General features: G+C 32.5%; 1 protein-coding gene across 1 annotated transcript in view; it reads right to left on the bottom strand.

Annotated features, from left to right (window-relative positions):
* LOC127715836 (polycystic kidney disease protein 1-like 2) overlaps window positions 1-14,165 on the bottom strand; it is an 84,561-nt gene continuing 70,396 nt past the window's right edge. Inside the window, exons 20-27 of the mRNA XM_052221970.1 lie at window positions 13,423-13,533; window positions 11,686-11,898; window positions 11,134-11,248; window positions 8,187-8,304; window positions 7,573-7,615; window positions 7,317-7,347; window positions 4,354-4,593; window positions 1-3,180 (exon numbers count right to left, since the gene is read on the bottom strand). Of these exons, the coding sequence (XP_052077930.1) occupies window positions 3,026-3,180; window positions 4,354-4,593; window positions 7,317-7,347; window positions 7,573-7,615; window positions 8,187-8,304; window positions 11,134-11,248; window positions 11,686-11,898; window positions 13,423-13,533 (1,026 nt within the window). The 3' untranslated portion in view covers window positions 1-3,025. The remainder of the gene's footprint in view (window positions 3,181-4,353; window positions 4,594-7,316; window positions 7,348-7,572; window positions 7,616-8,186; window positions 8,305-11,133; window positions 11,249-11,685; window positions 11,899-13,422; window positions 13,534-14,165) is intronic.

Below are 14,165 nucleotides of genomic sequence, written 5' to 3'. Positions count from 1 at the left end.
CAAGGTGATGTAGAGATTTAATTCAAAATAAATTACAAATATAATGAAATGACTCAAGATTAACCATACAAATTTAAAAAGGTAAAAACACCAAATTTTTAATATTCAACTTAATAAAAGATATTGACCTTGTCAATCATACCACATTTCCTTATTTTATCTTGTAAGAGCTGCAAATAATTAAACTCGCAAAAGTCAGAATGATAATGCATAACGTGAGGGTACCCAAATTGCACCTATTTTGACAGTTTTTTCACCTACGTTTTTTTATGATCCAGACAAAAGTTTCCATTCTGTGTTTATTTTGTAGACGTATCCTTATTTACTATATAGTTACACCAATTCAATTTTGAATCCATATTAAATTATAGAAAAATGGGTTTGAACCGACCTCCAAACGATCCATGATTCTGTAATGAGGAGTACCCAAATTGCATCCATGCTTAAATTTACATCCTTAAAAATCGAATAACAGATGTTTTGTTTTATTTCTTCAAATATTTAGAACAATTTGACATTAGTCCATGCTTACTATTCATTTTTTAAGACATTTTTTAAGAAATGGATGCTTGTAACATATTTTATTTGCACATTTTTAAAAGATGACTTTTTGTGACCGTCGCATGGCGACGTTTCTGTAGATTTTACTTTTTTCCAGTGAATGCTTCATCTGTTGATATACTGTGAACGTTTTGTGTAAATTTAAATATATTTATCTATGTTGAAAGACGTATATAATGTCAAATCATGATAATACAAATTTTTTAGCCTCAAAGAAAAGTTGTAAGATTTCCGCAGCTGTTTTTGTTGAATAGGTGCAATTTGGGTACTCGGTGCAATTTGGGTACTGTGACGTTAGTCTGTCATACAAAATGCAAAAAACAGTTGTGTAAAAAAATAGAAAATAAATTTTCCTGCGACGAAGCCAAGGAAAAATAGCATGAGTAGCAAAAGAGAGACGAAAGCTACAAAAGGGGTAATCAAAATCATAAGTCGGCAACAAACAATGCCATGGCAAAAAGCGAAAAACGACCAAAAAACAAACGACAGTATACAAAACACAACATTGAAAACTAAAGACTGAGCAACACGAATTTAACACCACTAAAAACCGGTGGTGATCTCAGGTGCTCCGGAAGGATAAGCTGATCCTGCTCCACATGCAACACCCGTCGTGTTGCTCCTATGAAACTATGAAATACGTTGATATGTTATATCAATCTGATTAGGCATCGCATAATAGCGTATTGGTAATTGACTCTTAGCAACAGATGAAAATCATTAGTCAATCCGCAAAAAATCCTCCTGCCCTCCCACCTCGAATATCAAATGGTCGTCCCCTAATATCTAAATATTAATGACAAGCTATTTTGGCAGTGCTTGCATTTTCCCACAAAATACAAGGAGTCTGAATCCCTAGAGTAACTATGTAAGACAAAATATAAAGATATAAAAAATGATGATTGAAAGTTAGATAGTCCTGTGAACATTTAAAGGTGGTAATTTGACTGATTTATATTAATTTTTGCTTTTCGAATTCAGAGGACCAAACACAAATAGGATATATGAAAAATGTGATAATTACAGTTTTCTTTTAATCAACTTTATTCCCATTATTATGAAGTAGCATAACATCTACCCCCTGACTATGGCTGAAAGAGTATATGTCGGCCGGATCCACATCTTATGATTCGTTCTTATACTTGTTTAGGTGTTCAATCTTTGCTCCCGATCATTTTTGATGATCGATACTATTCTTAAACTAAGGTTCCAACTCCCTAAGGAAAAGTTGACCTTATGATTAATTTGTCTATTCTGTTTAGGTCCTTTTTTGTCATATAACTTCTAGCGTTTTTACACCTCCATGGCTTTCAAATGTTTAGGTTTGAGCGTACCTGATGAAGGTAAATCCAGAAACTCACATTGGACGAACGAAATTTATAAATGTTTATTTAATTTAGACGTGCTTCGAAAAAAGCAATTTTGGGGTTTTTTAATGGGGGTCTGAATGGGGGTACACAAAAGAGAATGTTGGCCAAAAAAATAATAAATAGAGAAAAATTAGCAAAAAAGATAAAGGATATTGAATAATGGGATGCAACAGTATAAAGAATAACTATGGAAAATAAAGTAATACAATACTGATCAGAGAAATGGTAATACAATACTGATCAGAGAAATGGTAATACAATACTGATCAGAGAAATGGTAATACAATACTGATCAGAGAAATGGTAATACAATACTGATCAGAGAAATGGTAATACAATACTGATCAGAGAAATGGTAATACAATACTGATCAGAGAAATGGTAATACAATACTGATCAGAGAAATGGTAATACAATACTGATCAGAGAAATGGTAATACAATACTGATTAGAGAAATGGTAATACAATACTGATCAGAGAAATGGTAATACAATACTGATCAGAGAAATGGTAATACAATACTGATTAGAGAAATGAAAGATGTACAGAATAAAGAAATCATCTACTTGTAATTTTATAATAATTTAATGGTAAAACCATTACATGAGGATTTTAAAGAATAAGCGTTATTTTTAAAGATAAAGAAAATGCCATTAAAAATTAAATATACAGAAATTTAGGACCCTCCATCCAGACCCTCTTGAATTAGGGACAGCAAATCATATGCTTGTCCGTTCATGACAACTTACAGTAAATAGGAAATGTTACCACTTTGACTATCATAAAATTAATAAAGGCACCAGGATTATATTTTGTACGCCAGATGCGCTATACGTCTGCAAAAGTGACAGCTACTAGTAAATGTGTATGAAGGTCAAGATACAGTAACCAAGCGATGTCACTTAATCTAAATAAAATTAGAATACGCCTGAGGCATGTAACAATAGAAATTGAAAAATCTGTATGTATTGTATTTCCTTTCTTTTGTTTGCTGCATATGAATGAATAAAAGTCCTTAAACTTTCGAAAAAAGAAATGGGTGTACAATTCTGACAAAAGTTTCCTTATCAAAACGTTGACTGTGAAACACAGTTTAATTGTTCTGATATATAAATTCTTTCATTCTTTGATTGCCTGTAACATCTTTGTCTGGATTTGCCAATACGGTACCATTATCATTATCATTGCTGTCATTGCTTCTACATTGCTCAGGGAAAATATCAGTCTTCCATTTTTGTTCAATTTGGTCTGAAAAAGTAAACAAATTGTAAATAAAGGATAAATATAGGCAATGGAGGTTTTCGATGTTCAAATTTCATAAATCGATTAAGAGGACAAATAAAGGTAACACACACAACCTGAGGGAATCGCATGAACTACAAAAGCTGCGATGCCCAGTGCGTCGATACGGTGAACTTCTCATGCTATACATGCATCACCCGTCTTGCAAATATTCACTGAGCCAAAATGTCGCAATCGGGAATATGATTCAATAGGTACAGATTACAGATTAGACGACTGCATCTAAAGATCTAAGATTGCGAAAACATGTCGCTAGTGAGTTAAGATACAGATACATGATATTGTTCTTTCAGTTAGTATCACAGATGCGGATCCAGGATTTTGAAAAAGAGCGAGCCCTCAAACTATGCAACGTGAGGGAAAAAAATGTAAAGAGTCTATGCATTCACTATATATGAAGCTTCATAAAAAGCGGGGGGGGGGGGGGGGGGGGAGGGGGGGGGGTAAATTTTCCATTTCTATGTAGCAACATTCCAACAACGCCCGCATATGGAGTATATATATCTCCAAGTTAATACGATATACCGAGCAGGACCTGTTTACCCTTCATGAGCACCTGAGATGATCCCCGGTGTTTGGAGAGGTTAATGTTACTCAGTCTATAGTTTTCTATATTGTATTATGTAAACTGTTGTTTGACTTTTCGTCATTTGTTTTGCCATGGTGTTGTCAGTTTGTCTTCGACTAATGAGTTTCAATGTCCCGTTAGTATCTTTGTTTCTCTTTTTCAAAAACACTTTCTTTTAATATATATATGAACTATGTCCTTTTGAAAAACCATTTAGTATCCTTTTTCGTATTATCACGAGAAGCATTTGTAATTGGTAGATCTGTAAATTCCAATCGATAGATATATACAAGCATATATAGTGTGCGAGTTATTGAGCGAATATGATTTTTATTAAATTACCGTGCTCCCCCTGAAAAAAAGATAATTTGTCATTTCGGGGCCTTTTATAGCTGACTATGCGGTACGGGATTTACTCATTGTTGAAGGCCGTACGGTGTCCTATAGTTGTTAATTTCTGTGCCATTTGGTCTCTTACGGAGAGTTGTCTCATTGGCAATCATACCACATCTTATTTTCAGTTAAGTAAACAAATAGAGTAATAGGAATACCTGCTATAGCCTTCAAATTTAAGGAACATAATAACGATATCAACATTCTGAATGTAACTGTCGATTGCTGTAACCATTTCTCTAACACCATAAAACATTTTTCTTCCTGGCATAGAACTTCATCTTCTGACGTAAACATGTCTGTATCTATCATCCCTAACATATTTGCTATTTGTTTCCATTTTCTGGCCACTTCTTTTATTTGACTGATCATCACTATGGCCTTTACCAGGGGAATATCTGAAAAGAAAGACATCTGTACTTCAAGCATCTTAATAACAACTCATCAGCTGATTGAATAACAACGTCATATCAAGATTAGTTAGCATGTCATTGTTACTAGTGCAATGCATCTTACAATAAATGTCAACGACAGTTTAATAATGTGTTCTTGTCAACTGTGATCTAGAAAGATTGTCCTTACAAAAAGAGTAACTGATGAAAATTGTTTTTTTCAACAATGAGCAACAGTATACTGGTTTAGAATGCAGCTGCGCACTGATTTGATACCCCAAAAAAAAAACATTCCTCAGACACTAGTGCACGCACCTTATCCTCGTCCTGTGGCTGTGCCTGGCTGCTTTGTGAATTAGGTACGCTAAAACTGCCTCTATTTAAAATGAAATTACATGCATGATATCTATCAAATTGAGCAACAACTTAAGTTGCCACTGTCAAAACAAAGTCTGCTCCATACTTATAGCTATTAATTGATACTGTCGGGAGATTCGTGTATAGCGTTAATATGATTTCGATTGTTTTATTTCCAATATTTTTAATTTGCATCGGAAGTTGTCAGATAAGACGGATTATGTATTTTGTTTGTATCAGGACCTTTTATATTAAATGACTTCAGTATTATAACTTTATATTACCTGGTTATTAAAATTATACTTATATAACTACTTCTCAATACCATTCTCGAGTAAGTAATTCATAGTAACTCTTAAAAAATGAAAACAGCACTTTATAAATTTCATGAGTCCGAAGCGCTTTTCCGGATTTACTTTCATCAGGAACGCTCAAAGTCGAATATTTGTGTAAAGCCAAGGATGTATAAGAAACGAAAGATATGTTTCTTCGTCTTTGTTTAAATCCCACTCTCCAAATATGAGTGTTCATAGAACCGTTCTATCAACACCCTACAGTTTTAACCAGACACGCGACTGGACGAACTATCTACTTCTTCTCTATCATTGTCTGCCATAATCCCTGAAAATATCTATTAAATTTAAAGCTATGTTTTCAATTTTACACTCACTGTAATTCGTTCGTTCGTCACATATTTTGCAATTTTCAAAAGTCGGTGATTGGCAACATGTGAGTAAATTCATCATTGATACCAGGCTTAAAATTTGTGCATTTCGTCTACAAAAGACTCACCAGTGACGCTCGAATAAAAAAGTAAAAAGTCTAAATAATGTACAAAGTTGAAGAGCATTGAGACCTAAAATAACGAAAGGTAAGAGCTGATAGCTGTTTGTATTGTTTAGAATTGGACTTTAGTATAAATAGTATTTGAGCATCATAACGTATAAAATGATGCATTGTTACGATGGTAATAGCTGGGTCTCCACTGAGGAGGAGAGGTGAACATATAGAATTTTGTAATTTTGTAAAATTTTCCGATGATACAAACTCGCATAGAAAGAATTGATAATTATGAAAGTTGAATTGTTGATAAACAGTAAACGTTTCATTATTATCATCAATGATCTATGATGTTTAGCATCACTACTACTAACAAAGGACACCGTTTAACTACAATTGTATAAACAGATTTGCAATTCAGATCACCGCATCTCCCTGATTAGCCATACTATCTGAATTGAGAATCGGTTTTTAAATTTAACCGAATTAATTTTCAAGTTTCGATTTTTTACGTTTACAAATAAAAAATAAACCTGTTCAGTCATTACAATTTAAAATATTCAGAAGTGAACCAAACGCATACATCATGGCCAAAATAAAAAGGTCTGAAAGACTTGCAACTGCCCACTTACCCCTACTTAGATTGAGAAAGACAAACCCTATAAAATACCGTGCGTTTAAGCAGGTGCTCTGGAATGATAAGCATTTTCATTACAAGTATTTTAAGTCATCATGTTGCTCATGCAAGTACAAATCTGGTGACATTAGCATTCAGTTATAAAACGCGATACATACAAAGTGTATGTTCTTTCTCTTTCAGATTAATGATATCATTACTGGTTTTATAAAATATGGTAATGGCCTAGCTCTAGTATTTAGTTTACATGTGAACAGATATTTCGAGATAAAAAAATGTCCATCTTTTTCTTGGTTTATACTTTTCATTATGGACATCTTTTTTTTCCAGACATCTGCTTCAATGCTCTGCTATCTTCAACCATTCTTTTCCATATCATCATATTGAACATAGCTGACAAGTCTTCAAGGCTTTTTCCATGGCATTATATTGTACATCTTCGACTAGTTTGACTGTCGCCCTTGTCATTCAGGTTACTTTTCTAATCATGATGGCAAAGTTCCGGTTCGAGTATTAACGTGTCAAACGAAATTTCAATAAAAAACATTGCACATATATTTTGTATTGGAATTCCTCGGGAACTTCGTATAGTGCTTTTGTCGGATAACTTACATTTGAAATAGTTTATCATGATGATTTAAAGTTATGTAGGAAGACGAAGTTTGCTGAATGTCTGATTCTTATATCTGTAAAAGCCGAACAGATAAAGGACGAGTCTATCTTCAACGTGATGGTATTGATTCCAAATTAATCTCAAAACACCTACGCCTAAAACCATAACCTTTTATTTGTGTATCATAATAATAATGATAACAGTTATAAATGTCCACCAATTTTGAGAAAGTGGAATTTTTAATTGAAACACAATTATATCGCGTCATATTGAAAATTTAGAAATTAGATTAGCAGATTCCTTAAAATACAATTGCTTTATAATTATATTTATATTACATACCAAAATAGGAATTGTGTCGATACTTTTGAATCTGAAATAGATAAGAATTGATATGAGCATTCATTATAAAAAAAATAACAAAAAAAAACACAATTTTCAACCATATCAGTATATTTACGACTCGAACAAGAATTGGAGAACTTTGATTTAGCAACTGGATATGAATGACCAACAAATTGTTATTTTGATACTATTTACTATTTTCTTTTTAAGAAAATTTAAACTTAAGAACAAGAAAAGATTGACAAGGACTTACCCAATGAATCTTTGATTCTTTAACAGTTACTTCAAACACTGACCTGAAAGTATATTTAATGCATTTTAGGGTTCTATTAAATAACTGTGAATTTCAGTACATGATTTATCTGACGAAACACTTGGTCTCACTACGTTCGGATTTCATGCCGTTGCGTGATTGTCCTTACTGTAATTTTATTCTGTTTTTCCCGGACATCCGATATTTCCGCTGACGTTGGTATAGTAATGCGACAAACATATGTTATTCGTGTAAGGCTAAACATTCCCTTTATCGTTTTAATCTTTCTATATAACTCTAAAACTCAGATTAAGAAGTCATTTATTGCTTATATTAAATTCTCCAATTATGACATGCATCATGATTTAATATTTATAAAGAGAGATCTTTCTTTTAAAATGCAAATTAGGGGTTCGAATCGAGTGTATATGTAACACCCTTTAATATAAACATGAATATTATAAGGATTTAAAATAATTGAAAGCAGAACTAGTATTTCTGCTCTTGGTTTTGCGAAAATGAAAAATACATAGTCGGATATTAAATGACTAAATCCTTGTAATATTTGCGGATCATTTATGATTAACAAATGACACTTCTATAAAATGTCATACCATGGTTTGTTGAATGCAAACCGAAAGCCATTCTCTGTAGTTTTTAGAGTAGAGTTTATTTTCTCCCATTCTTTATCTGAACTTTCTCTGCCTACAATTATGTAATGGGCTAAATGACCTACAAATAGAAATTAATCAAAGTACTGAAGTACTGAACATCGGATGACCGCAGGTTCTTGTGGATGGTCAAAAGCACATGTCACAGAAACAGATCACATCTCTATACCTGAAACTGAGGTTAATTTACAGAGATTTTTTTTTCTTATACAAGTTCGTGCTTGGATGATGAATAAATGACAGGAAATTCAACCTCACCGTAATAACTATTATATTGTAGTGATACAAATCAGTATACCTTAGACTATTATACTAATATAATAATAGTTCCAGAGAATACACTGGTTTGTTGTTATATATTATATTAATATTACGGTTGCATGTATATATAATTTTCATCTATATGTATATCATACTATTCTACTATTATTATAATGTAATGCAAGTGCATGGTGGACACTCTTCTGTAAAAAAAAATCAAAGTCTTAAAGGCTGTAAAAGCAATTGCTGCCATGTTAATGTTTTGTGGACTTTTATTTTTCATCCATATATATAAGAATTAAACCTGACAGGACAGGAGTGTTGACTAGTGAGAAGCAAGACGGTTTTAACTTTATATCAATATAAGACTTTAGCAGGAAATCATTTTAAATATGTTTTATATTTTACAAGGAGACAACAAGTTTACCAGGCTAAAGTTGGGGTTAATTATACATGTGCTGAAACATATAACTGAAAAAAAAATCATTATGGATTATCCCCTGGTAGTGTTTGTAACTGGGCAATAATTTCCTTTATTGATTTAATTTTAACCATTTTCATAATTAATTTAAATTAACCATTCAGTTAAAACATTTCAACTTTCCAGACGCAAATGTTGAAAAACGGGACAGAAATAAAATATCTTACAAGACATAAACATGTAAAAAATAAATATATATTTCAGCTTACTAAAAATATTTTCATAATGTTACTTTGACATCATTCCTTAAAACTAAGTCCCAAACATAATTGCTCAGTTGACATGTGTCATCCTCATGCGATACGAGATAACTATAATTCTGATGCAATCCCGAAAAGGGGGGTCATCACAAACAAACATGACATTACATTGTCATTATACGAACTATAACAAACAGCTCTATGTTGCTTTGATATTTATCAATTTTCAGGAAACATGTGAAATAAATTTCAGGTCCATTTCATTTTAGTGCCTAACAAGATTGCGTGAGGTAGACGAAATTGACCTTAAAACGATCGTATTGTCTTTTGATGTCCAAAAATAGGCAGATCGGACATATAAGGACTTTATCTAATGACTACATAAATTTGGGATTTATTATTATTATAATATTCTAATGAAACTGAAAATTGTATTTTTTTTTTAGGATAACAACAATTTTACATGGCGTAGCCGTTCATAAATGTTTTTCTGCATTTATCTTCGAAAAATGGCGTATTTAATGGAATAGAACGTTAATACAGTAAACTTTCTCTTTTTTCTCCGCAATAGGCTATCAAAAATAATTTATCTAATGTGTATGTGGAAAATTATGTGAAAAGATAAAAAGTGGCAATTGTTACCTTTCATACCTTAAGTTTCGTTCATCTGATTCTGACCAATGTTTATATACTAAATATCTATTTATATGCCGCTATTATTGTTGTTGTTACCAATTATGTAAATCAATTGTATCTGATTTTATGACTTTATGGGCCCTGTAATTTGGGAAATAAAAAAAAAATCTATTCATTGATAAAACGTAATATGGACTGGTCCAGTGTCCAGTTTGCAGGTCATTTAATTTTCTGTACACATTCATGCACGCTCTGATTTAATCAATATACTCGTACGAAAAAGCATGAACAGTTTGAAGGTAATCTAATAACTTAATCCAATCAAATTGCATAAGATTCAATAACGTGTAGTGATTTTGATTTTACGATAAATTCATGAATGAACGATAATTTTATGAATGAACATGAGCACCTGACCTCTTTCTTAAACACCTATTAAACATATAAAACCGCATTTAATAAGGAGATAATTCAGTCAAATTTTCAGTACTAAATCAACAACTGAAATGATTCCATTTTTTGATGAAACATCGTACCAACGGAGAACGGAATCGCAGGTATAAAAATGCACTTTTTTCCCTTGTAATGACCGCGGATCTATAATTTTTATAGATCGGTTGAAATCCCAAAACTAATTTGCATAATGGAAATTTTGGCGATAGCAATACATCGGAGTGACCTCAAGGTCATCCTCTGTAAAAATTGTAATAACCGATGAGTAAAGATGTATCTATTTTGTTAATGTTTGCATGTTTCATGCTTTTTATTAACATATAGTAAAAACAGTCTTTACTTTGAAAATATGGACCTTTCAACATATTCACATTTTGTTCCCTTTCATGACATATTTGAGCGGGTCTTGATTCATATGGCTTGTGATCCATGGATAACAGGAGACGCTTACCCTACCGACGCATTTGGTCTCCTCGGTTTGGAGTTCATGCTATTCCCTCAGGATATTTTTGTTGGTGTACGAGTTTAAACATTCCATTTTGTAAGCTGCTTTTACCTCTTATTTAGTTGAGCAGGTTGCTTATATTTTTCGGTAATGGACAGAAACATGTGTTTAGATTACAACCTTGATGCAGGAATCCAAGTGTGCCATAACGTAAATCGATTAACTCTGTTGATATTTGTGTATGTTTATAAAATATACACATTTAAATCTTTCAAACTATTGCCAAATAGAACAGACGCTACATTGTATCCGATGTTATCTTTGTAACTGCGTAACTATATTTTTACATTGACCTGGAAATTAGGGTACGGGTCATGATATGATTTTTAATATTGGAAACAATATTCAGCTTACTATGGTCGCCATCAGTTCCTTTGACATTTGATAGTGGTAAATGAATTTCTGATCTTGTTTGTATTCCTTCATCGATATCTACATTTACAATCGTTGTTGATGGTCCCTGTCTTGTCTGCAAAAAAATATTATATATAAACAACAAAACGTCTAAGCTATAAGTATACTTGGTAATCTTGAGTCATTCAAGGAAATCTAGTTATTGCTCGTAAGGAACCATAAAAACTGTGAAGTGACACCAGTGAACACAATCATAATAGTAATTTTCGTTTAGAAAATACAAAAAGTAAGCTATGAACAATTATGATAATACTTTTCCTTACTAGTTCCTAATAATCAAATTGGGAGCACTGTATTTTTATGATTTCAAACGTTTTATATATTATTGATTTCGAACTTAAGGTCACGAGCTACCTGATGAAGGTTATACCAGAAACACGTGTAATGCGCACGGTTTAAAAATCATATGAAACAATTGGTTCATCGAAAATAAAACTTGTGAAAACACGAATTTAATTTATCAGAAAAGATGATATATCGATTGATATTTACTCGCATAGATACAGACAAACATTGTGGGAAACAGCTTTCTTCAAAAACGATTTTTGTCTCCAGGTCATATGACAGGTATACACTTTCACCATTTCTTGAAGTGATGTACGTTTCAAATGGCCTCCATCCATAATCGGAGAACTTCTGTCCAGTTTGAATCGCAGCAAATGTGTGTGGAATGTTCCTCAGTGTCACCTGAATTCCTGATTGAACCTAAGAGGTGAAAGAAAGAAAGTCTAAATTTGCATGTAATATATGTATAAACACAAGTACTGATTTGCCCAAGCAGCCTGATATCGACTAAGTATAACATGTTATATTGTTAAAACGTAAAAAATATCGTAGATGCTTTCTGTTCATTATTTTTGTCACTCTCATTCTTACCTGGTAATATCTAGACTAATGACAAATTAACGGAAAATAAGCAATCCAAAATATCACAATAGGGAATAGTAAAAAGCTTTCACTCCTAGACTGGGGGTTATATGCCAAAACGTATCTGGTAACCAATTCATGGTGGTGACGGTAATACGTATGTTACATGTATAATGTCCATTTTAGTAGTTTTTCTTCTACCCGGCTGGAGCATTTTTAGTGTTAGAGCACAACCATGTTTATATAGACCGTATATGTGGACTTTTAAGTTTGTTATGTATCAGTTGAGATATTTATGCAAGTCAGGCCATGCGTTGTTCGTTTTAGACCCTCAAAAAGGACATATGAGAAACGTGATGATTTTAGTTTTCCCATTGTTAAATACCAATTCATCAGAAGTAAAATTCTCTCTGTTAATCTTACGTTGTTTACAGATCGCAGTTGATACATTACTTGGGTGTAAGTTCACATTATACGGAGTATATTTACAGGGGCGTGCTCCTAACACATAAACTGCTACAACAGTTTGAAAGGAATTATTACTGAAATCAACATCACACATTTTACTGTCACCACCACACATAAGATGACCTATACGATGTGTCTGAATTTCTACTGACAAGATAGATGTTTTGGAAGTCTTAGATCTTTAGAAATCAGAATACTGGTAGTCGTATGGTATGTAAATTTCTTAATTGTGTCCTATTCCTTATCTTAATACTTGACATACATTGGATTTGTATGGCGTATTATGAATGCAAAGCAGGAGACATTAACCCTTTCGATGTACCAAGTCTCCAAGAGAAGCGAAAGATACCAAAGGCATATTCAGTCTAAGGTCGAAAACCAACTGACAATGCCATGACAAAAACGAAAAACGAAGAAAAGACCAACATCAGTACACACAGCACAACATAGAAAACTAAAGGCTGAGCAACACGAACCCCAACAATACCGGGGGTGATCTCAATTACCTCGAAATGGTAAGCAGATCCTGCTCCACATGTGACAAAGCCATTTGCAGTTCATGCAATTCTCGCTGTTGATTATTAGTATATATTCGAAATGAATTTAGAACATTCAATCATCGGGCAACTATTGTTGTCTTTTATTTATATGTTATGGATGCAAGGTGTACTTCAGTTTGTTTTAGAATTGTGATACAAATTAAGTAAGAAAATGTTTCCCTTCATTATACAATAAAAGTATGAAGTCATCTACATATAACAACATTGCTTAAATCGCCATCATAACTTTTACTACATTGCAGTAAGTGTACCATGGCTGTATCGTCACATTTAGATAACAAATGCATGTTTAGACAAATAATGTGAGATTGACATTTGAAATTGTACTACTTACATAACAAGCTGCATGTATTTTCCAATCTTCTATATCTTGTTTTGTCATGACTGCGTTAAAAGATGTCGATGAAAATTCTGACAAGTTTAAAATGTCTACTAAAACACTTCCCTGAAAATAAATACTTCGTTACAATTGGCGCATTGAAAAGAATCTGAAAAAGGGATTTGTTTTACCATTGCTCCATTATAACTATGTTTGATAATTTTTAATAGACTATTAAATGTCTGCAAAGTTTTTTTTTACCACTGCCATGTTTCTTGAATAAAATGAAAACGGATTCTAGTAAGAAATGCAATTACTCAAGCGAATGCTTCAGATATTGTCTTTTAAAAGGGTTTAAGCACATAAGGACAAATTTCACGGTGTTTTGTTAAACTGTGTTGATGCAACTCGATCTTTAGGAATTGCAGATGAATGTCGAAAATGTGATACATATTACCCTATAATTTACGAGAAATAAATATCCGGAAAATAAAAGCACAAATGTTAAGAATACATGTAAATTTCGAAAAAAATGTACTAAAGTGCAGCAACTTTCACTTGAAATTATTATTTCGATCCTTTATATAAGGTGAATATTCGAAGTTTTCAAAATGAAACAAACACTTGAATAATGCATACATCAAAACTGAATTCAATGACCCTCTAAAAATTGCAATCGATATAACGGATAATTAGTGGGGAATTTTTTTCAAAAAGGCATTTGAATTTGAATTCTTCAATAAATATTTGCGATATTT

The sequence above is a fragment of the Mytilus californianus genome, unplaced genomic scaffold (genome assembly GCF_021869535.1).
Source record: "Mytilus californianus isolate M0D057914Y unplaced genomic scaffold, xbMytCali1.0.p SCAF_9, whole genome shotgun sequence".
Classification (NCBI taxonomy): domain Eukaryota; kingdom Metazoa; phylum Mollusca; class Bivalvia; order Mytilida; family Mytilidae; genus Mytilus; species Mytilus californianus.
This window is presented reverse-complemented; position numbering and strand designations above follow the sequence as displayed.